Source organism: Aspergillus aculeatinus (genome assembly GCF_003184765.1).
Source record: "Aspergillus aculeatinus CBS 121060 unplaced genomic scaffold BO66scaffold_19, whole genome shotgun sequence".
NCBI lineage: Eukaryota > Fungi > Ascomycota > Eurotiomycetes > Eurotiales > Aspergillaceae > Aspergillus > Aspergillus aculeatinus.
The window spans coordinates 67,262-91,104 of record NW_020291488.1 but is presented as its reverse complement, the minus strand read 5'-3'; the positions used below and the strand labels follow the sequence as shown (position 1 = coordinate 91,104).

General features: G+C 51.0%; 7 protein-coding genes across 7 annotated transcripts; 4 read left to right on the top strand and 3 right to left on the bottom strand.

Annotated features, from left to right (window-relative positions):
• Positions 1–270: 270 nt before the first annotated feature.
• BO66DRAFT_428203 (uncharacterized protein) lies at positions 271–1,674 on the bottom strand. Its single transcript, XM_025650393.1, has 2 exons — positions 1,086–1,674; positions 271–1,029 (listed from the first exon to the last, which is right to left on the bottom strand). The coding sequence occupies exons 1-2, from the start codon at positions 1,489–1,491 to the stop codon at positions 311–313; spliced, it is 1,125 nt and encodes a 374-aa protein (XP_025504831.1). The 5' UTR covers positions 1,492–1,674; the 3' UTR covers positions 271–310.
• A 747-nt stretch (positions 1,675–2,421) lies between these two features.
• On the top strand, positions 2,422–8,520 carry pld3 (phospholipase D). Its single transcript, XM_025653451.1, has 2 exons — positions 2,422–8,255; positions 8,317–8,520. Exons 1-2 carry the CDS (start codon positions 2,698–2,700, stop codon positions 8,321–8,323), a joined length of 5,565 nt encoding a protein of 1,854 aa, XP_025504830.1. The 5' UTR covers positions 2,422–2,697; the 3' UTR covers positions 8,324–8,520.
• Positions 8,322–10,341, bottom strand: BO66DRAFT_391172 (uncharacterized protein). The gene has a single exon (XM_025647192.1). The coding sequence runs from the start codon at positions 10,289–10,291 to the stop codon at positions 8,717–8,719; it is 1,575 nt and encodes a 524-aa protein (XP_025504829.1). The 5' UTR covers positions 10,292–10,341; the 3' UTR covers positions 8,322–8,716.
• A 2,016-nt stretch (positions 10,342–12,357) lies between these two features.
• On the top strand, positions 12,358–15,997 carry orlA (putative alpha,alpha-trehalose-phosphate synthase subunit Tps2). Its single transcript, XM_025653450.1, has 3 exons — positions 12,358–13,261; positions 13,348–15,592; positions 15,666–15,997. The coding sequence occupies exons 1-3, from the start codon at positions 12,839–12,841 to the stop codon at positions 15,833–15,835; spliced, it is 2,838 nt and encodes a 945-aa protein (XP_025504828.1). The 5' UTR covers positions 12,358–12,838; the 3' UTR covers positions 15,836–15,997.
• A 644-nt stretch (positions 15,998–16,641) lies between these two features.
• On the top strand, positions 16,642–18,120 carry BO66DRAFT_320983 (putative MFS monocarboxylate transporter; the record flags this gene model as incomplete). Its single annotated transcript, XM_025643694.1, has 2 exons — positions 16,642–17,016; positions 17,050–18,120. The coding sequence occupies 2 exons, from the start codon at positions 16,642–16,644 to the stop codon at positions 18,118–18,120; spliced, it is 1,446 nt and encodes a 481-aa protein (XP_025504827.1).
• An 851-nt stretch (positions 18,121–18,971) lies between these two features.
• Positions 18,972–20,006, top strand: BO66DRAFT_391169 (PDGFA associated 1 family protein). The gene has a single exon (XM_025647191.1). The coding sequence runs from the start codon at positions 19,336–19,338 to the stop codon at positions 19,840–19,842; it is 507 nt and encodes a 168-aa protein (XP_025504826.1). The 5' UTR covers positions 18,972–19,335; the 3' UTR covers positions 19,843–20,006.
• A 45-nt stretch (positions 20,007–20,051) lies between these two features.
• Positions 20,052–21,574, bottom strand: BO66DRAFT_419871 (unc-50 family protein; the record flags this gene model as incomplete). The annotated part of the gene is made up of 4 exons (XM_025649844.1): positions 20,052–20,681; positions 20,750–21,087; positions 21,229–21,332; positions 21,465–21,574. The coding sequence occupies 4 exons, from the start codon at positions 21,572–21,574 to the stop codon at positions 20,370–20,372; spliced, it is 864 nt and encodes a 287-aa protein (XP_025504825.1). The 3' UTR covers positions 20,052–20,369.
• Positions 21,575–23,843: the final 2,269 nt, after the last annotated feature.

Genomic DNA, 23,843 nt, shown 5'->3' with positions numbered 1-23,843 from the left:
TTTTTCTTCTCCCGGACTCATCCCTCGACTGCTGTTGCAAATGCTCGTTCCGACTTGATGCCATGGGCTATATCACTTCTCGCCGTCGATTCCTATCGCCACTCACCGCTGTGTTGTCATCATCCGCATTGGACCGAATAGTCCAGTGAATATGGCCTTCCATTATCGCTGAATGTATTCGAGTAACATGAGTCTGCTCAGTTGCTTGACTATTATGTGCGCCTTCATAATTGGATTGTAGGACGCGTAGTGTGCTTTTTTACATGCAATAGCAATATAAATAGTTGTATTCGATCATCTTGTGGCATGTCTACATCTTAGCCTCTCGAACGGAACCCGTCCTGAGACACGCACTATTGGTCTCGAGTGTCTCACGAATGAACCGGACCGCTTCGTTGACCATTTGGGGAGTTACCTCGTGTCCAGCGTGCTCATCGATAATGTCTTCCAGGGTGACCAACCCATCAGCAAACCACCCACTGGATGAGATTGCTTGTTTCAACCAAGTCAAAAATGCGCTTCCTCGATGGTAGGGTACCAATTTATCCATCCCGCCCGATAGGTTAAGGATTCTCTTCCCTGCTAAACAACGATCGAGTAAAGGGCGTAGGGAGACCTTCTCACTTTCTGTGGGAGCCGGCAAGGATTCGCTGCGGAGAGCACTAGGTATCGACGTTGAGTCCATTTGGCTCAAGAACAAGCCCGCAGGGTCGTATTTTCGAACGGCATCGAGCAATGAGCCCGGAAAATCCTCAGAGCCTAGGAAATTGGAGCCAGGAGCTTCGCTATCGGTCCAGGACGGCAGCCTGGACAATCTTGCGCGATCGGCCATGAGATTCACATAATCAGGGCAACCAATGATGACAACGCCCGCACTTATGCGGGGCTCGTGCAGGATGCAGCTCCAGGCAGCGTGTCCGCCTAGAGAAACACCCAGAACCAAGTTATCAGATATCTTGCGTTCTGATCTGGGGAAGACAAAAGATGGGATATAGTCGATCAAGAGAGACACATCACGGGCAGTGCCCTCTGCAGGACAGAGATTAGAGCTATGATTCGTCTGGATCGGCATACACAGCACTCACGGAAGATCGAGAACATGTCTTGGGCATGACGAGGGTTTCCTTGTTTCCAAGCCTCATTGGCTAAGGGATCAACCAGCCTTGTCCCATGGTTTCTTTGGTCGAACGCTACGGCAATTAGGCCTTTGGCGGGGCGACTTGAATCGGAGCAAGCGCCCTGGATCTTGGAATTCCAGTCGGCGATGACTGCCGTCGCGATACTAGTCATTCGTTCTTGGGTAGCTAGTCTTGGGTGTAGTAACCAAAGACAGGCAACCTCAGCCGCTTCTGATGGTAATTCTTCGAGACCGAATACCGTCGTGAGAATTCCCGCAATGGCAAATCGCCGATGAGACACAGGCGACGGCGCGCTGGTGTTGTCAAGGTCAGAACGCGGCGCAGCATCCAGAGGCTTCATGGGGTCCGTCATATTCTCGAATGAGTCGATGTTCCTGATAGAACAATTCTCATCTATATATCTTTCTTGTTGACGTGTGGGCGCAATTGCGGCCTAATGGGGGATCTGGGGTCTTCTCCTTTGTGGTTTGTCTCTGTCTGTTTTTGCTCCTCTTGGTGCGGGGGGGCGGAAAGGCGAGGGGGAGGAAAAGAGAAGGTGGAAGGGTGGAGAGATTAAATCTGTCCAGGGAATGAGGAAGTGATATATAAATACACCTGTACATATATCACTCACTCTCCATATAGCAGTTTCAACTTTGGGTATGTACTGTACAGTAGACAATAGCCGAGGATAAGTAAAATACCTTCGAGCTTCGAGTACAGTAACACCACTTGTTATCTGCGTGACGATTAGTTACCCGTTATTTCTGCTGGTAGTTGGTAGGAGTGGTGGTATGAGATCTATCTGTATGCACCGTATGCACCGTATCATACCGTATGGTACTGAGACTGACTGCCTGATTTCTGGGGAGAGAGTACGGCGTAGCTTTGAGCAACATAGGATTGTTCCAAACTGCTCATTGATAATCGGGCAACTGTCTCGTGGAGACATATAATCCATTCTGGATGGTAATTATGCGGATTGTATGCAGGCTGAAGGTTTTTAAGCTGTACAGTCCTAGTCCTATTAACCAAAGCGGGTCTTTTGTCGTCATTCAAGGTTTCCATCGTTCTATTCACAATTCGTATCTACTCGTAGTACGGAGCAGGTACTGTCTCCGTAGTCTCCGTAGTCCGTACGGGGCAAACACTCCACCCACTGCACTGCAGTGCTGCACTGCACACCCACGGGAGGTTCTAACCTACCTAGTCTAACTTTCCTTCTCCCCAAACATCGCCCATCATCCTCCCCTTTCGCAATCTAATCTCCCTCTTCACCACCACCACCACCACCACCACGACGCTCCCTCCCCCCCCGCTTTCTCTCGTTCCTTTCCTCTTCTTTACTATCCTTCTCTTGTCTCGTCAGTCCTTGTTTGAACGAGCAACATCGATCACATCGTTCAATACCTTCAACCTTGACATTGATCCTTCAGATTTAGAATGATTAGCACATATTGAGCTCCGTGGCCGCTTCCGACGGGATCACTCTGATCCGCATGTACGTCTCTGTCTACTCTGCACCCACTTCCCTCTCTTGTCGATCTCCGCTTGCTGAAGTTGGTGCTTTACTGCCAGCATGACAGACCCCACAACTGAACCCTCCGAGCCAAGGAGCTCGGAGAACACCCAAGCTCGCCATTATTGGAGAAGACCCGAGCCTATGTCGCTATCAGATGGAACCAAGCTCTCTTCGCCGAATTCTGCGTCTCCCTTGATGATTCCGGAAATTGACACGCAGCATAAAGCGGAGGAAGAGGAACACGACCAGGTGAATGACCTGCCACCTCTGCAGGACACCGGGGAAACCATCACAAAAAATAAATCCAAAGCGCGTGCAGGACAAGCTAGCGGCTACCCGGAGGATCGGACGACATCCGGGGATACTATCTCTGGTGATAATCCTGGCTTGCTGATGCCTCGAAGAATGAATGAGACGACCGAGGGACCCCAAACATCCGGAAGTAGGAAGCCGCAACCGCCACTGCCAGCCGCGAGCCGCCGTCCGAGCGTTCAGTTTACTCGAGACCCTCCCGAAGTCGACCCTCTCACTGAGCTACCCAGTTCCAGGCCGCCATCAGTCAAGGGGGATGACGCGGATCTGGGTTTGAGAGGAAAACAGTCTCTACTCACGAAGTTGAAATCATTCGCAGCCTCACCCTCGTTCGTTTCGCACTCGCGCTCAGCTAGTGGCGCAACCCTGAGCGATTTCAGAGCCACCAACAATGATCTAGCAACCCCGGGTTCGGAACGGGGCGAGTTTCGTTTCCCAAACACCTTGGAAGAGGAGGGAAGCGACATTGATGCCGATGCGGAGGAGAGCGCAGGGGAGAATCGTGCCCACCAGCCAAAGAAGAAGAAGAAACAACGCCGACGTCAAAAAGATGAGTCGGCCTCGCAAACGCAGCCAAATACACCAAAGGCTACTACTCGTCCGTCGTTTCACTTGCCCAGCTCATTTGCACCCTTCGAGAATTACCGGTCGAATTTCTTCCCGCGCCGGGGGAGCACTGGTAATTTTATCCCGCAGCAGCGGGAGGGAGTTTCGGAAGATGAGGGTCGTGACCGATTAAACAGGGATACGGCATGGAGGCGAAGAAGTGTCTGGCTTGCGAATGCGAGAGGACTTACTTATGGCGGACGTCAGCTGGACACTCCAACGAACCCCGACGAGAGAAGACCGAGCAACCTCAGAAGACTGACCGGGCTGGCTGGCCCATCTGACAACGCCGAGGGTACCGCGCCACCTTGGCGGCGCCACCGGGCTGATCGGGGTTCTAGCCTTAGCGCTCAAAAATGGCGTCAGATCAAAGCTGGACTCAAGTTGATTGGGCAGAGACGCAAGGTGGATAACACTGTCGATCATGCAAAATCAGCAGAACTTCTGGCAGAACTTACGTCCGGGGTGCCGGCCGCCCTCATTCTAGCCAGCATGTTCCAGAGGGACGAGCATGGAAGCAAGCGCATTCCAATTTTACTCGAACAGCTCAAGGTGCGGGTCACCGATAGCAAGATTGATTCACACTCCGGCGACCGCCATCTGGTTTTTCGTATCGAGCTCGAGTACGGAAGTGGAATGACACGGATGAAGTGGATTATACACCGTACCCTAAGAGACTTTGCCAATATCCATCTGAAGTACAAGCTGCACTTTGGAACGCAGAAGTACATTCAATTACGGAACACTGAAGGTGGACAAAACCTCCCGCGCTTTCCGCGCAGTGCGTTTCCTTATCTTCGAGGTGTGCGCGGCTTAGAAAGTGACATGGAAGATGAGGAGGACGATGGTGGATATGAGACGGCGGCAGAGGTAACAAGCGGCAACGAAAGGGGCGGTAAGAAGCAGCATCAGCTATTACCGCGGCGCCCATCTGGTGCCATGTCTCGAAGACAGTCGAGTGCGACAATCCCAGATGGAGAGAATCCTGCAGGCTCATCCGGGCCGGTAGAAGCTGGGTTCGCTAACAAAAGAGAGACTTACCCGGAGAGGCAACGAAAGAAGCTGGAATCGTACCTACAGAAGCTAATCCGGTTTCTAATCTTTAAGCCAGATAGCAACCGCCTGTGCAAATTCCTCGAGCTTTCGGCACTAGGTGTCCGTCTTGCCGCTGAAGGGAGCTATCATGGCAAGGAAGGATATCTTGTTATCCAGTCATCCAAAGGCCTTGATTTCCGGAGAGCCCTGACTCCAGGCATGGTAAAAAAACGCCACTCCCCCAAATGGTTTCTTGTGAGGCACAGCTACGTCGTATGCGTCGATTCGCCGGAGGAGATGAATATTTATGATGTGTTCTTGGTAGATCCCTTTTTCAAACTCCAGACTCAGAAGGTTAGCTTGCGCAACCAGAAGGCAAAGGACTTTGCCAAGTCTGCAACGGAGTCAGCTCGACACCCGCAGCATCACACTCTAAGACTCGAGAACTCGGAGCGAAAGCTCAGACTGCTGGCCAGGAATGAGCGGCAACTCCACCAATTCGAGGACTCAATACGGTTCATGGTCAATAACACCCCCTGGGCGAGACCGAACCGATTCGAGAGCTTTGCTCCTGTACGGCAGAAGTGCTTCGCGCAATGGTTGGTGGATGCGCGTGATCACATGTGGGTTGTGTCCCGTGCGATCAACCAGGCTAAAGATGTCATCTATATTCATGACTGGTGGCTCAGCCCTGAGCTCTACATGCGTCGACCGGCCGCTATCAGCCAGAAATGGCGCTTAGACCGTCTGCTACAGCGTAAGGCGCGTGAAGGTGTGAAGATTTTTGTGATCATGTATCGAAACATCAACTCCGCCATTCCAATCGATTCGGAGTACTCCAAGTTCTCTCTACTCGATCTACATCCGAATGTCTTTGTTCAACGTTCGCCCAATCAATTCCGGCAGAACACCTTCTTCTGGGCACACCATGAGAAGCTATGCATTATCGACCACACTCTGGCCTTTGTTGGGGGTATTGATTTGTGTTTCGGAAGATGGGACACGCCTCAACATCTCTTGACGGATGATAAGCCAACGGGCTTCGAGACACGGGAGGGACCAAAGGACGCGGATCATTGCCAGCTCTGGCCCGGCAAGGACTACTCGAACCCTCGGATACAAGATTTCTACGATCTCGACAAACCGTACGAAGAGATGTATGATCGGAATATCATTCCCAGGATGCCTTGGCATGATATCTCGATGCATGTAGTGGGTCAGCCGGCTCGAGACCTCACGCGCCATTTTGTCCAAAGGTGGAATTACATCTTGCGCCAGCGAAAACCAACCCGTCCAACGCCATTCTTACTCCCGCCTCCTGATTTCGATGCGGCTGATCTGGAAGCTCTCGGTCTTGATGGGACCTGCGAAGTCCAGATTTTACGTTCTAGTAGCATGTGGTCGACAGGCACACCGGACACAACCGAACACAGCATCATGAACGCCTACGTGAAACTGATTGAGGAATCCGATCATTTCGTATATATCGAGAACCAGTTTTTCATCAGCACCTGCGAGATTGACGGTAGAAAAATCGAGAATCTGATCGGGGACGCATTGGTAGAGCGCATCACCCGGGCTGCAAAGAACAAAGAAGCATGGCGTGCCGTGATTGTCATTCCATTGATGCCTGGTTTCCAGAACACGGTTGATAGCGAGGGTGGAACTAGCGTCCGCCTTATCATGATGTGCCAATATCGCAGTATCTGTCGTGGTGAGACGTCAATCTTTGGACGATTACGAGCATTGGGAATCGAGCCTGAGGATTACATTCAATTCTTCAGCCTCCGGTCATGGGGAAAAATCGGTCCGCAAAAGCAGCTCGTGACCGAGCAGCTGTACATTCATGCTAAATGTATGGTCGTTGATGATCGCGCGGCTATCATCGGTTCCGCGAATATCAACGAACGGTCGATGCTCGGATCACGCGACTCTGAAGTTGCGGCGGTTGTTCGCGATACGGACATGATATGGTCTAGCATGAACGGCCGTCCCTACCTTGTGGGCCGTTTCCCGCACACCCTTCGGATGCGCCTTATGAGAGAGCATCTTGGTGTCGATGTCGATGAGCTGATGGAACATTCTTTGGCGACCGAGGAAGAGCTACTAAGGATTCAAATTGCCGAAGAGGGGTCCAAGCCATCTGATATCAACGAGGCGCCTGACTCCGAGTCTCTCATGCTGGAGAAAAGGGACGAGAGAGACATGATTGAACGCCGCCACCGCATTCAGGATGAGTTTCTCTCTCGTTCGGAAGACATGCACAGTTTCAACCATGACGTAGACTGGGAGCAGGGGAACAACCCCAATCTCAAGTCGAATAGGAAGCTCACTGCAGACCCGAGGGTAACCTCCAACCCAGAACACAAGAAAGATGTGGATGGTCTCGGGCCAGACCATTTGCAAGTGGCTCAGGAGGCCGGCCTCGAAAAGGGTCGAGATTCCGAGATCCTGGAGGACAAGGCCGAGGTTCTGATTTCGCCTATTGCATCGGAGGGTAAAGGCACGCTGCAACAACCTAAACCCAAACGTCCTTCACAACGCACTGTGCGGCAAACCAACCCTCATGGCACGAACGATGCCAGGCAGGCACATTCTAATCTAGTCGCACAGGGCAATGAATGTGCACACGTTGTTGAAGGCGCGCCAAATATTCGACACCCTGCGCTAGCTCCGGAGCACGAGACAGAAACCAGCAACAGCGGTAATCTGACGGCTTCACTAGACATTGGTGACAACGCCAAGTCTTACCTGTACGCTCCTGAGGTGAAGCATATATTCATCGACAAAGATTGTATGAGGGACCCTATACTTGATCTCTTTTACTTGGATACCTGGTCTGCCGTCGCCGAAAAGAACACCAAGGTCTTTCGTAGTGTTTTCCGCTGCATGCCTGACAGCGAGGTGAAATCCTGGAAGGAATATAAAGAGTACACCACTTATGGGGATCGATTTGCTGAAATGCAGAACCAACACGGTGCCAAGGTTCCGCAGCCTTCGAGTCAGCGACAAACCGGGCCCCCAGGCACAGCTGCCGGCTTCCCTGGAGCAGCTGCCGGAATCAAGCACAGTCTGGCATCACACAGCCACGGTACCGAGGCCCATAAGGTGGAACGCAAAGAGCAAACCACCGTCGAAAAACCAGGAAATTGTGAGAGTGGATCGGTACAGGGCTCGAACGAGCAAGAACATGAGACGGCGAATCATGAAGGACTGTCGCCTATAGATGAAAAGTCCGCCCTGAAAGCAGCCGACGGCTCAGCATCCCGGCGGGTGCAGAATGGACGGACCGAGGATAGCGGCTCCTCTGGAGAGGACGTCGAGAAACACCGGTCAGATCGCCCTGCCATCGAGTATTCTGACGCATTGAACAGAAACGCTACCGGTCAGTCGCGGCGGCGAAGACGACGAGCAACAACACTCGGGTCGAAGCGTGACTTCCATGCGGAAGAAGTGATGGACAAACAGCGAGCGGAAGACTTGTTGAATCGGGTTCAGGGTCATCTTATTCTCTGGCCTTACGACTGGTTAGTCCTTCACGATTCCCAAAACAGTTATCTTCCAAGTTCGCTGACCTTGTTAATTCAACTTAGGCTTGAAAAAGAAGAACAAGGCGGGAACTGGCTATATACATTAGACCAAATATCCCCACTGGAAATCTAGTGCGTGTCCCTTTCTCTCCTCTCGACTTACGGCTATGGTTATCCTCTAACTGTCAAACAGCAACTAGCACGATTCCTTGCCGCTTCCTGCTTCTTTCTTCGGTTCTCGACCGCTTTCCATCTCCCTGGGCCTTGATGAACCTCCGCTACCATCCGGTACTTTTTGCAGATGCTCTCTTTGACATGTATATATGCCCTTCACGATACCAAGACGGACCATTGGGTTGGGTAATATGCACTCCTATGCATACCTAAGCAAGCGGGCCTTCTTCTACAATAATACTTTTTCAATTCATCTGTGATAGCTTGTCCCATACTGATTTGATGGGTAACAAAGCAGATGCATCGGAAATTGTTCATGTTTAGATACAAAACAAACGAAGATGAGTATTGTAAACGATGAAGAATAGAACCCCCTGGGCTCCAGCCCTGCGTACAAGGTACACAGGTGAAGTGAAAATCTAGTTGCTGCGATGCGGTGAGAGCTCTTTCCTAGATGCGAGAAGTCCGCGCATCTGTTCAGTCTTGTTAAAAGGTGTTCGGATGATGGAGCCCAAAAGACTCGTGGTCGGAGTGACGCGCCCCCCGGACCATTCCGCAAGGCAGGTGCGGAGCACTTGGTATGCGTCCCTGAAAGTCATCTGTACGAACGCCGTGTGCAGACAAGGCACGCCTATGTCCACCATGTAATTTGTGGGGTCCTGAACACATAGTCGCTGTGCCAAAGCATAGTTGCCCCTCTCCAGGGCAGTTTTCCTTCGACGCAGGAGGGAAGCTTGGCCACGAAGGTGGACTGGCCAATTGACTTTTTCACCATACTCTTGGTAGACTCTTCTCATCGAGCGCTGGTCGAAGAGGCCAGGAGGGTCAGCGGCGACCCCGGACTTCTGGAGGTTGACCTCTAGTCCGAACTTGTGCAAGAATGCGAGAAGTTGCTCACCCAGGTCATCGTTTCCGAGAAATTGGCCATGGCTCATCTTCAAGAAGTTTGCAAGTAGAACGGCGAGCGCAGGGTGGGTGATCCCTGCACCAGTTTTACCATACAAGATATTGTTTTGCAAGACAAGGCGACTTGCCACAAACAAATATCGGAATGATGGATATTCAGCCTGCCAATTCCTTATATGTTCATACAGGCCGTGGTAATTGTCACCACAGTGGAACGACAGCCTGAGACGTGTTTCACGGTGGCGTACGTCGAGGATGCCAGTGTGATTTGACTTAATGTTGGCCGAGGTGTGGCGCAGTATTACATAGGACGGATGGCCTTGAAGTTTACTCTCGACCTTTCTCAGGAGGTCTGCGTATTGGCTGACCATATATGGCCGGGTGGGACTCGGTTCCCGTACTTGCCCTGAGCGACTGGGGTCAGGAACAAGCAGACGAATAGACATAGCAGACATAGTCGTCCCGAGTCCGAGGCTCCGAGCCCCTGACCACTGTAGCGGATGGGACACGACCCCTTCGAGCAACTGAGAGATTTCTGCAAGAATCTGCTGAGCCTGTTCCTCCTCGACGACAGTCGGCGAAATGTAGTCCCCTAACGCTCGAATCTCCGCATTGAGTTGCGAGCCACCATCTTGAAAGATTTGTGTTTCATTCAGATTCTTTAACCATACGGCACGCTTTGGTTCAGTGTGTGACCCGCCAAAGTATAGAGTCGTGCTCTGGATAGGAGAGGAGGTTATTGGGGCTGCTGCGATCGATTTAGCGCTGGAAGGTGATGGTTTCGAGAATTCCCTATAACTGGTAGTATGACTTGGTGGACGACTGGGCCGAGATCCGCTTTTGACGGAGCTTGGGACGTTGCGAAGCGGACTTGAATCCGAGGTATAGACTCTGCGAATCAAACTTGCGCGGTTGGCGTCGCGGTGCGCATCCAGAGTTTTCTCCAGGCTTTCCGGAACAATCGCACCAATGTCGCTGCTGCAGTCGACAGTCCGATGCAAGCGTCGACAGGGAATTGTCAGCGGAGAGGTGTACCAGGACACATAGTTGCGTGAGAGAAATATTCTTCGTTGCGGGAAGCTTGTCATAGTCAAGCGTCAATGGCAATAGAAACGAGTCGTGCAAAGCACTATTACGGGGAAACTATGATTATAGAAATTTATCTGTAACGTTAGTGGACATACTGAAGACCACGATGATCAGGTGACCTTAGATCAAGTTATCACCACGTGACTATATCCATATTATGCAGTAGTTAAGTCAACCTGAATGAAAGAAAGTTGAGTTACTTAGTCAGTCATAAGGGGTTAGTTGGTTAACTACTCCGTAGTCAGTTAGATTATTTACATAACTTGACTATCAGTGCATCTTGCATAGCTGAGTCAGTACTGCACTATGTAACTTAGTTAACTACCTAGTAGTATAAGGTACGGAGTAGTTATTGATGAGTAACCTTTTCAACCAATCTTAGGCGAATCAACTCTAGGTTTTCCAGGTTCACATGTTACTGGGGCAGACGGTGACTGCACTGCACTCACTGGCTGGCACTGCACTATAAGGTACTAGGTACCTACTAACCTTGAATCCACTCACCCGTTCCAGATCGGGTAAGGGCTCCCCTTCCCAGGCCCAAGCCCCCCAGTCAATAATAATAGTAATGATGCTCTTCCGTCTTCCATCGTCATTCTTTTTGTGTACATACCTACTCATAGTCAGAAGCCGACGAACACCTACCTCCCTTTCTAGTGGGGTTCTGAGATCTACTGGTCACTCCTGGCCTGGTCTACTACTATCTAGGCAAGTCGGGTTAATGAGGCTAAACCCATGGAAAACAACAGGGATCGATCGTCGGGTTCCTACACGGGACACGAGACCCTGCACAGCATGCCCGACCATTCTCGATGTACATCGACAATGGGCTCCTTCAGGGACAAGGGACATGAGACAACAACGCGGCCATGGTACCTAACGCCTGCCGTCGAGTGACTGTGCTTGGGTCGCAGTTGAGAGTGTGTGTCCGTTGGTAGATGAAATCCGGCACCAGCGCTCCGGTCTGGCACCAATCTCCTCGAGTCATCAATCCAATCAGACCTACGTACCGATTTACCCTCAGGTCTACCTGCAGCTTCGGATCATGACGTAAAGGGGGGAGGAAGAAAAGTGGGCGGTTTTTCAAAGTGGGGTGGTTTCGTGCTCAGGCTGTCTCGAGGGCTCGAAGGTCGAGTCCAGTCTCCTCTTCTCCTCTGACTCTGTTTTTTTCCCGACCAACCATCCTGGTAGGGGGAATCTTCTGTGCGTCGGGCCAATTTCCCGGCCGCGATGTCTCGCATGTCTCGAATGCATCACCAATCCCTCATCTTTCCCAGCAGGCTTCGGAGACTGAACCGGTTTCTCTCTCTCTCTCTCTCTCTTTCTTTCTTTTGGCGCGTGCGCTCTCTCACTCTCTCTGTCTTTTCCCCGTTTGTTCTTCTTCTCTATATTCTCCACCCGTTATATGGTTTCTTTCCCTTTCGAGTCGCCAGCCCCGCGGAGGCTGGAACCTTTTCCATGCCTCCTATTCTTCCCTTAGTCTCTTTACCCTTCTCCGTCTTTCTACCTCACTCGTGCAGGAAGGATTGGAGGTTAGATGCCGGTGGTAGCAAACCACCTTCCGATAGTCACCGGGCCAGCTGATTGCTTGTTGGCTTTGCTTGAGCGCTTCCACATTTGCAGGTGTAGTGGAAGCAATCCGATAAATCTCCCTTTTTTAATGTTTTCACTCGGTTTTATTCAGTAACTGCTGTACAATTGCGACAGGCTCTTTTCCTTGAATTGGGAATCTGGATGGGTTCAGTTGATTCGCTTCCAAGAGCCTGATTGGGAGAAGGGGGGGTTGTGGGACTATGAAGATGCTGGCTATAAGATTAATATGACTTTTGCTTCGTCTCCCCTTTCCCCTACCTTCCCCCGGTGATTTATCTGGCAAGAAAGTCGGTCATTCATCGTCATCTTCATTCATCGAGCGAGTACCCAGTGGGGTACGTAGTCTAGGAAAGATCCCAACTCCCGATACGTAACCCCCGCGCACTTCACCGCCTCAGGCTGCCTTCGCGCCGGTCTCTTCAAAGTGAACTCTGCTTTCTCTCCTTCCATTTCATAGTTTCCTTTCCTCCTCTTCCTTCCCCCTCCTCCTCCTCTTCTTCTTCTTCTTCTTCTTCTTCATTCTCAATCTCTCTCCTACTGTTTCTCAGTGAATTCGATTAGATCGTTGCTTGCTGTTCATATTTCCTGTTGATTTTACTCTCCCGCCAGCTTTCATGGCCTAATTCGCAACTTTATCGCCGGTCTCCCCCACACCCAACAACACCAACAACCCACCGTTACTACTTTTAGCTTATCTTTTCCCCTCCCAGGGTAACTCGACCCCTCTTCCTCCTACAAACTTAACTCATCGTATCCCCCCCCCGTCCTCCTCCCTTCTGCTTTTGCTTCATTTTATATTTATCCCCACACCTGGGTGAGAATAACAGAGCTCATTCCCATCCCCTCCCTCGTTTTTCCCCAAAGTAGAAGAAAAACGCATTGAGCGGGCACTAATCCGGGAAATCATTCCAGCATCCCCGTCGTGTCCCCCGTTCTTGTCCGCTTCCGTCATCATGGCCTCCGAACACCGGGCTTCCACCAACTTACCCGATGGCCAGCCCAATCCGGGTCCCATTGGGTCGGGCCTGAGTGTTCTGGGCGAAGACGCTTTCTTACAAGCATCCAATGCCACGCCAGACCTGGCGGTTGAATCGAAACAGCCCGTCGTCTCCGATGGTCCTTCTTACTTCTCCGATGTCGCGACCAACTCACCGGCCGCCACTTCGTCCGTTGTTTCCCCTTCCACGCCTGCTCTGGCGGCTAGAGAAGCAAAATCAGGACGTGAATTACTGCGTCGGTTAAGTCTAGTTGGCACGCCCACGTTGTCAGACATGGATCCCCGTGAGCAGTACCCGGGCTTGCACCTCACCGGTCGGATTATTAGTGCTGCCTTCTGTGTTCCGTACAAACTCTACATGCGATCCGGTTCAGACTGGGTATGTCAGCCCTCCAACCTTCACTCGCTGTCTCCTTTGGGTGGTCGTTATCTCTACAATCGGAAACCCAGCTGACTTGGCTTCAGGAATTGAAACCGCGCCCCGGAACATCTGCCCTGTTTGACTCTCTGGCCTATCTCGGCTCCCAGGACTCGAAATGGTCTCACACCCTTGTTGGCTGGACTGGTGAGGTAGAACCAGCCCAAGAGACGGCGGTACCTCTGCAGCAGATCCCCATCAACACCAGTGCCAAATTCCCTACGACCGTGAACGGGTCCACCATACATTTGAACAAAGCAGCAGCTCCGGTGCCCGTCGATGCTAACCAACGGCCGCCAAGTCACCCTCTCCTGGAAGGGCTCCGGGTAGGGCAAGCCGATCGAGATCAACTCGATAGGCAAATGAGCTCCACGCGCTATGGGAAAATCGCCCCTGTGTGGCTGTCAGCTGAGTCGGATGTCCCCGAAGAACCCATCCTCTTGGAGGATCAAGGGCGGTGGAGACGTTATGCCGAAAGGGAATTATACCCCCTACTTCATTACAAGCAGCATGGTCCTACGGATGGAAGATCAGAGCGCACGTGGTGGGCCGACTATGTCCGTATGAACCGGCTTTTTGCGGATCGTATCGTGAAGGAATACAAGGAGGGTGACATTGTCTGGATCCATGACTACCATCTTTTCCTTTTGCCGAGCATGTTACGTCAACGCATCCCTAACGTCTACATTGGATTCTTCTTACACGCACCATTCCCTAGCAGCGAATTCATGCGCTGTCTCGCCAAGAGGAAGGAGGTGCTCACTGGAGTCCTCGGTGCGAATATGATCGGTTTCCAGACCTTCTCCTATTCCCGTCATTTTTCGTCTTGCTGTACCCGCGTCTTGGGATTCGACTCTAATTCAGCTGGAGTCGACGCGTACGGCGCCCATGTGGCGGTTGACGTGTTTCCCATCGGGATTGACACCAGTGCTATTCAACGAGCAGCCTTTGAATCCACCGAAATAGAGCAAGCGGTGTCGGGAATTCGCAAGCTGTACGCCGGCAAAAAAATCATTGTTGGTCGCGATCGATTGGACAGTGTCCGAGGTGTAGCACAGAAGCTGCAATCCTTCGAAGTCTTCCTCGAAAAGTACCCGGAATGGCGTGATAAGGTGGTTCTGATCCAGGTGACCAGCCCCACTAGCGTCGACGAGCAGAAGGAAGAAAACAAGATTGCTAGCCAGATCTCGAATCTAGTCTCTACAATCAATGGGCGCTTCGGATCTCTAAGCTTTTCACCCGTCAAATATTATCCGCAGTACCTTTCCCCGCACGAGTATTTTGCATTGCTGCGGGTGGCTGACGTGGGCCTGATCACAACGGTTCGGGATGGGATGAATACGACCAGTCTGGAATATATCATCTGCCAGCAGAACAACAATGGCCCTTTGATACTCTCTGAGTTCTCGGGTACTGCGGGAACACTCTCCAATGCAATTCATATTAACCCATGGGATACGGTGGGAGTCGCGGGCGCAATCAATAAAGCTCTCTGCATGTCCCCTGAGGAGAAGGCGGTGCAACAGCAGAAACTATACAAGCATGTCACTGCCAATACCGTCTCGGCCTGGTCTAAGCAGTTCCTCACCCGTCTGCTCACGAATCTATCTTCCTTTGATCAGTCCGTGGCAACGCCAGCTCTCGATAGAGTCAAGCTATTGAAGCAGTATCGCAGAGCTCGTAAGAGGTTGTTCATGTTCGATTATGATGGGACCCTTACTCCAATTGTGAAGGACCCGCAAGCAGCTATTCCATCTGATCGCGTTCTCCGCACTCTCAAGACTCTCGCTGCGGACCCACGGAATGCAGTATGGATCATCAGTGGCCGTGATCAGGCTTTCTTGGATGAGTGGATGGGCCATATTCCTGAATTGGGCTTGAGTGCCGAGCATGGATGTTTTATTAGGAAGCCTCATTCCGACGACTGGGAAAATCTGGCCGAGCGAAGCAACATGGGTTGGCAGAAGGAGGTCATGGAAACATTCCAGCACTTTACTGAACGAACTCAAGGCTCCTTCATAGAGAGAAAGCGGGTCGCTCTCACGTGGCACTACCGGCGCGCCGATCCTGAATATGGTGCATTCCAAGCTCGCGAGTGCCGAAAGGCGCTTGAAGATACCGTAGCCAAGCGGTGGGAAGTGGAAGTTATGTCAGGTAAGGCCAACTTGGAGGTCCGGCCGACTTTTGTGAACAAGGGCTTTATTGCCGCCCGCTTGGTCAATGAGTACGGAAATGAGCCTGGAGATGCACCCGAATTTATCTTCTGCTCAGGAGACGATTTCACAGATGAAGGTATGTCCCCAGCCCCCTGGCGCCATTATTTCTCAGCAAATACTCGGATGCTGACTGCACTCTTCGTTCCCAGACATGTTTCGTGCTCTGCAGGGATTCGACTTGCCACAAGATCACGTTTACTCGGTCACTGTTGGGGCAAGCTCAAAGCAAACAGCCGCCAGCTGGCATCTTCTCGAGCCGGCGGATGTGATTGAAACGATCTCGATGTTAAACAATAGCTCTTGCTCTCAAGAGTACTAGACCACCCCACGCGCCTTTTACGACCGGGATGCAGCTCCTTTTCTCTCTCTCTCTCTCTTTTTCTTTTTCGTTTCATCTAGACTTTAGCTTCGCTTTCATGCTTATATAACTCCATGTTTCTCCTCCCGGGGCGTCGATGCGGGGCAGCGATGGTGATTGATTTGTTAGAGCTCAAGGCGATTGGGAAGAGGGCGCTCGTCGGCCATGGAGAGGGGCTTTCTCGAGTTCTTCTTTTGCGGCAGCTCTGGACCGAGGGCCCGTTCTCTTTCCGCTTTCGAATCTAATAGCCGTTGATACTATTTCCCTCTTGAACTGGTTTATAGATGGCCGGAGCGAAGATGACGCGCTGCCCCTTCATTCCTTCTTATGTTGTCGTTGTCGTTCGTCGTTGTCTAAAAGTATCGTGCGCTCCGAAGAATATAGAGAGAACACAGAAATGCCGTTCTAAAACCCACGACTCGTCGACGCTGCATAGCCGAGGAATCATATTGTTGTCTTGGCCTGATTCGGTCTTCTGTGCGAACGAGACCCGGCAGGGAAAGACGCCCTCCGACTGTTCTCCACAATCCGGGGATCTCGGCCTGTACTCCGTCCGCATAGAACTGACTGGAGGTTTACCGGTTTACCCCTCCTACGGGTAACTTATGTCTCTTAGTTCTGTTAGCATCCTCTTGTGATGTTCCTGCCCCTCACGGACGTGGTGTCGTGTGCTTCGCCAGCCTTCTAGGAGGTTCGATACAGATTGTGGACCTGAATTATACATATTACCGATTTAGAACATCCCCACGGTAACTTATAAAATAGCTATGAAGACAACGTCGCAACTACCGTGCAGCGTCGATCCAATCAGTCCAGCGCATGGAGCCGGCAAGGGGATCCCACCAGAGGAGAGCTCTAATGCTCCTCAATCTCCCAATCAACCTGTTCTCTATAGAGATAGAGATCAAGTGGGAGATGAGGAAAATGCTATCGACACCCCACGGCCGAAGGAGCTGTCCAAGACCCCACCAAATGTGAGCAATTCCGGGGCCTTGACTACTCGAGGTTTGACACTCGTTCGGACGAGGGAATCAGGAAAGGACTTGGGCCCCCCTCCGGACGGCGGCTTCGGCGCATGGTTCCAAGTGGCCCTTGCCCATTTTGTTATCTTCAATACCTGGGGCTATATCAACAGCTTTGGCGTCTTTCAAGACTACTATACCCAGACCCTGAAGCGGCCGCCCTCTGATATATCCTGGGTTGGCAGTATTCAGATCTTTCTACTGTTCTTCATAGGGACTTTCTCGGGACGTGCCACCGACGCCGGATACTTCAAAGTCATCCTGATTCTCGGGGCCATACTCGAGCTATTTTGCATCTTCATGACTTCCCTGTGCACTCAGTACTGGCAACTGTTTCTGGCACAGGGGATCGGCCAAGGGATTGGCTGCGGGCTCATGTTTTGCCCGACTATTGCTTTGATTCCGACGTACTTTACCAAGAAACGAGCCATCGCGATTGGCATAACAGCCTCGGGATCGGCCACAGGAGGGCTGGTCTTTCCGGCAGTAGTCATGCGGCTTCTACCCCAAATTGGGTACGGATGGACGGTACGAACGTTGGGCTTCATTTCGCTAGCCACGTTGACACCTTGCTTAATCTTTCTTCAGCAAAGGCTGCCGCCCCGTCGTAGTGGACCACTGATCGAATTGAAAGCCTTCCGGGAGACTTCCTATGCGCTTTTTGCGCTGGGAATGTTCCTGAACTTTTGGGGTCTCTACGTGGGATTCTTCTATATCAGCAGCTTTGCGCAAGACATCGTCGGCGTCTCGGAGTCTACCTCGATTGATGTGCTCCTGGTGATGAACGGGGTGGGCCTGGTGGGTCGCTTGATCCCCAACCTACTGGCGGACTGGTACACAGGTCCGTTGAATATGCTCATCCCCTTCAGCCTGATAACTGGGGTCGTGGCCTATTGCTGGGCGGTGGTAGGGAGCTATAGAGGTCTGTACGCTTTCAGTGCCTTCTATGGGCTTGCAGCGGCCGGCATTCAATCCTTGTTCCCCGCCACATTAAGTACATTGACGACCGACTTGAAGAAGACAGGGGTTCGCATGGGGATGGTATTGAGTGTGGTGGCAGTGGCCGCCCTCATTGGCACGCCTATCGCAGGAGCTCTGGTAGATCGGGACGGCGGACAATATCTATACGCACAGATGTTCATGGGAAGTGCCATCCTAGCGGGCACATTGACTTTGATTGCAGCGCGCACAAGCAAATTAGGTCTGTCCTGGCAAAGCGCCTGAAAATGATTCATGATATCAGAACGGGAGGCAGGAGGGAGAGGGAAAATAAATCGAGAAGAACAATCAATCATCAATATGGGCTGGATAAGCCTCAACATAGTTAACTAACTAACCAGTTAAGTTAGCTACCAAATACCACGATGAGTACAATGTGTGAAGAGGTTTTTTGGAGAGGAGGGGGTGGAAACAGTGTTCGATACAAAAGTAAATACTGGACTCGTCTATAATGTAAGCATATTATACACAGGTAGTACATAATATGAAAATATATAGGTAGAGTGCTCGTTGGAGTACCATAGTTAACTTGGATAGAACATGAGACATTAACGTTATATATAACTACGCAGTATCGAGTATCTCATGATACAGTATAGTACATACTGTATTCGGAGCCTAAAGCAAAAATTCAAGTCCACCGATCTCTCCCCCTCCCCCGCCTTCTCTTCCGGGAGAGCTACAGCGTGTGACTGGCTGACTGCTCTTCTCCAACTTCACTTCATCTTCATGTCTCCCTCCCTCCCTCGCCAACTCCTTCACTAACACACACACACACACACACACACACACACATACATAATCTCTCTCTCTCTCACCCCCCCCCGCCGCCACCCCTCCTCCTCCTCCACTACGGCGCAAAGCACAACAACTCCCTCCTTTATTCCTCACCCACTATGGCACCCCGCGGTCGCGGAAAGTTTTCCAAACCTTCGCGAGGAGGTACGTGCAAAAGCCGAACACCAAATTCTGAGAGTGAATGAAGCGGACTTCCCCTCATCAGGATCACACCACAAGAGAAGGATACTGGCCGCGACTGACCCGGTGCAATTTTCCTGCGCACACATCGAACAGGTGGAAAACATTTCAGTCGTGATGTTCAGCCCATTGACAAAGATGGAAACCCTGTTGGCCTTTGGAGGGTTCGTATGCATTTTCTCTTTTTGCCGGACACTCCTTGTCTACCTGGGCTCACTGCACCCCTGAATGTTCTATTCAAGACCCCCTCCCATTGTAAACCACTCTTCAAATCCCAGCCCCACTAATTCCGAGATCACATCGCAGGATCCCGAGGAGAACAATCTCTCCTCTTCCGAGGAGGAGGAATCTTCTGAATCAGGCTCCGAAGAGTCCTCCGACAATGATGATAACGAACCTTCCCACAGCGCCCGACCCGGTCCGTCTTCCATACCCGTTGCGAGCAGCAGCGGTACCACCGAAATGACCCGTGAGGAGCGGCGTGCGGCTGCCAAAGCGAAAAAGCAGGCTGCCCAGGCTCGCCGGATGCACACTGCCGCTCAACCGGGTGACCTACCCCCTTCGAACTCGGACGGATCAGGCAACGACACCGACGACGATGACGACGATCTACCAGCCAACCCTAACCACACGGCCAAATCGCGCTCCCAGCTCAGCGACAACCAGGAAGACGCGCAAAAGCCGAAAGGCGATCTATCGCAGTTGTCGCGGCGGGAGCGTGAGGCGATTGAGGCTCATCAGGCGCGACAACGCTACTTGAAGCTTCATGCTGAGGGTAAGACAGAGGAGGCTCGCTCCGACTTGGCTCGTTTGGCGATCGTTCGCGAACAGCGTGAGGCTGACCGCCTGCGCAAGGAAGCTGAGAAGGAAGAGAAGGTCGAGCTTGCGAAGCAGCGCGCCGCCGAACGAGATGCCAAGCTGCAGGCTGCCAAGGGTGGGAAGAAGAAAGTTTTGTCAAAGAGAAAGTAATCGCCACGCAATAGACATCTCCAATTTGGCTTTAGTTCCCATTGCCGCTGGTGCACATCATATACCTTGATTCAGTACATGTTTTGGAATCATGATTGGCCTTGCTTTCCCTTCTAGTCTTCTCTATCAAGTCCTTGGCAGGAATACAGAGCCACACACATGACATAAGATCATGCGTTATATCTATCCAGAAGATATGCTGTACAGTACGAAAGTACTTCTGTTTCAACTAACAGGTGGAACGGATTTTCACATCCATTTACAGTAGGTTGTCAGATAAAATACCCTACAAATCCTTCAACCTGGAATCTGGGTCCTCCTATAGGAAACGAGAAGGCGAAAGATATTATCATAAATCAGTGGACCATGACTGACCGAGTAATTGCAGCACCAAGACAAGATGACATATACGCCGGCGCTGAGGAAGGAAAAAACTTAAGACTTACATACATTGCAGCTATAGTGGTGAAGAGGAGATGCTCTTGAGGGGGAGCAGCTCGAGCACCAGCTCGAGCACAGGGCAGTGCTTACGCGCCCCAGACCAAGACCTCCAGGATCTGGCCTTGCATGACCAGGCTCCATCCGGCGACTAGGCTGACAAGCCACAATATCGCGAATGCTAGGATAGGGAGCAAGAGTAGCTCGGTGTTGTGCAAGAAGGGAAGGGCATTGTATCCCAAGAATGTAATATAGGTGTAATATGTCAGTGCAGACAGGTAGAGCGTGTTGCCGAGGAAAGTAGCCAGGAAATTGCTTGGACTGCGGGTGAGCAGTGGCAGAAGAAGAAACTGCACAACATAAAGATGCAGATAAAGGGGAAAGTATGCCCGAATCGATACCTGGGATTTGCGAGATTTAGTTTCCCTGCTCAAAATCCTGGGCCATAAGACAGGCTGATGTGACTTACATCAAAGCAGTAGCCAAACTCCAGCTGGTCCTTTTCACCAGGCTGCGTGAACAAGCCCTGCGCCGCGCCACGCCGCCGACCACGACTACCTCGAAATCCAGTGAAGGAGGCTGCGGCGCCATCAGGGCGGAATAGGCAGGGAATCATGAGATATCCTAACGTCGAGACCAGAAGTGAGGACCCGATGAAATGAACGAAGATAAAAATCAGAGACAGCCGAACGATGGACCCAAACGACGGCGCATAGGCGAGGCCCCACGCGAGGGCTGTGAGAAGAAGGAAGAAGGAGAGCAGGTAGGTGAAAGATGGATCCGGGCGATGCCAGGTATTCTTCGTTTCTGGAAATCGGTCAGTTCCTCACCACGGCAACCTGGTCAGACATGCAGAATACGTATACTCCAGACAACCTACGTTTCTTTGAGCCAGACAGGGAGTCAGTAGACAATCAACATTTTCTGTGGTCTGGGAACAGGTATAACGTACATGGTAGTATATTGACTTGAAAACTTTCTTGGGCGCAATTAACAGAGAGGTCATCTCCCAGATTGCCATCTCGAAATCCATCTGCGGGAACTTGAATAGCCTAACCCACAAGGAAGAAGGGAGGGGTATGATCAGCTATAGGCCGAGGATGTTGATAAAGATCGTCCTGGAGGCTCCACGCCGGGCTGTACGCCGCGTACCGAAGGCTTCCAGTCCGAGTTGAAACGCCTACCTTTTAAAGAAGCGCGGCATCCGTATACTGGATCTACGGCTGGCAGGCGTAGTGCCGCCGAAATTCAATGGACTGGCATGTTGGCGGGGAACAGATATGTGAGGGTTCATCTTTCAGAAAGTGGATGAAGGAAGGAAGAAGAAGAAGAAGAGATGATGGAGGGGGTCCCAAGTCGCGGGACAACACCAGGTAAAAGGAATGAGACTCATGCAAATTGAACGTGTGACCCGCTCCAGAGGAAAAGCTAATTAAGCCACAGCAAATCTTGAGCTGCCACTGGTGAAGTAGGAGGAGGATAAGTGTGAAGAGGGGGAGGAGGAGGAGGAGGAGGAAGGAGAAGAGAAGCAGATGATGGAGTTCCTTCGACAGTGGAAACAACGCATGGTTGTTATGTCATCATCTGGGGGTCTTCTTGCCGCGGAGGAATTTGGACCCCGTTACAAATTGTTGTATATGCACTTACCACTCATACTTACTGAACTCAGCATTATAGTACTACAGTACAATATACAGACTCCCTGTTTAAGTTACAATGGATAAGTTACACTAAGTTCCCTATAGACTGTGTCTATATACAGATCACCAGCCACTTCTGCCACGTGGGATTGGATCTGCTTACAATGCTTGAAGGGATGTACAGTACAGTACAGTACAGTACACACTATGAGTACGGTGGGCTACTCATGCCAATTTGCAATAACCCAATTCTGCTGACAATACTGGTTTAGCCTTCCAAGCTGCCTAATTTAAACAAAATTACACAACTATAAGTTACATTAGGATTTTTATGGCTATTAGGGTCTTAGAGTATTTTAGGCCGAAGGTATTAGTATATTAGGGTTCTTTATTAGGGAATCTTGTATATAATTTTTATATTAGGGTCAGTTAGAGAAAAGGGCGGTCTGTTGAGCGGTAAAGCAATAATATACAAAAATACTGCAAGTTTACTATGAAAAATGGGGTTATTGCAAATTGGCACGAGTAGCTTGCCGTGCTATGGACGTTTATGTTGATTACCACAGACTGCCTAGCAACATAAAGACCAATCGACTGACCTTGAACGAGCCTGGGAAGTCTGGAAGGCGTGGCTTCTGAAACCGACGTTGACAGATCTGGTTAGGGAATCGAATAATCTTGGAAGAGCATTTGGCATTTGACCAGTCTTCCAGACTGGTGGTGATACCTCATTACTCCCGAAGTAGGTGAGGCGTATCACTTTTCCTGGTGCTTTAAAAAAGTTAAAAAAGACCCAAGATAATACGGAGGATGTACGGAATAACTACAACTATAACAGTACTTGAATCGGTGGCTGCAGCCGTCGATAAAGTGATATTTAAAGTGATAAGGTGATAAAGTGATAAAGTGGCCCCAGTGGCCCCCCTGAACTGCTAGAGGGTCTTGCGATCCGACACTAGCAGCGAATTATTACATTATTCTGGTTAGGTTAAGTTATTTGTTACTCGATCATAAGGTACGGAGTATGTTTGTTCTTTCATTTGTTTCTTCCTCTTCCTTTTTTCTCTCTCCCTCCATCTTGCCCTGCAGGGTCCCTGAGTCGACCACAATTTCCGGTGTTTGATCAAGACGCTTGCGCATGCATCAACTAACTAACATGCATTCGATGTGAGTAGCTTACAAGGTACAGTACCTACCAGGTAGTTACGGGGTAACTACTGTTACCTTCCTTCCAATTTTCCAATTTTCCAAGTTTCCAATTTATCTTTGCTCCTCTTCCATCCATCCAGCGTTCGCGATCCTCGTGGCCAGTTCACTCTCTCCACCCCCACACCCACTCTCACTTCAAGAAGGTTTCCGGCGCCCGTCTCCAAGCTTGAGTTATTGTTTGACTTTCCATATTCCTTGGGTCGTCTTGATCGCGGTCTCCGTTTCCTCCGACCTATTGCTTGTCATACACTTCCCACTCTCTTTTCCCAGATTCATGAAATCAATCCCCTTTCCCTTCACCCGTCTCTCCGACTCCACGTCGATCAATCTCTCATTCTTTCACCTTGACTGATGACCGAAGGAACATAGAAGGATCGATATAGCTCGCTTTTAATCATCACGCACTCCAATTGCAGCACTCGGCCCCTCCTCCCTCCTCCCCTTACACCACCAATTCACTCCTCTTTCTACCTCTCACGCGATGTTCAGCTGGTGGTAAATTTTGACCTACACTGTGCTTCGATGACGGCGACGGCCATTGCTATGCCGCTTATCTAATGTCCGCGAATTGGCTCCCGGCACATTCTTGAAATCAGGAGAAGGGCCAGTCAGGGCTTCGAAGCTCCTCAAGGCGAACGGTGACGCTCAGTAATCCACCGACCAATTGCTCCAGAACGGACGCTCTGTCTCGCTTCCACGACTGGGCACAGGCCC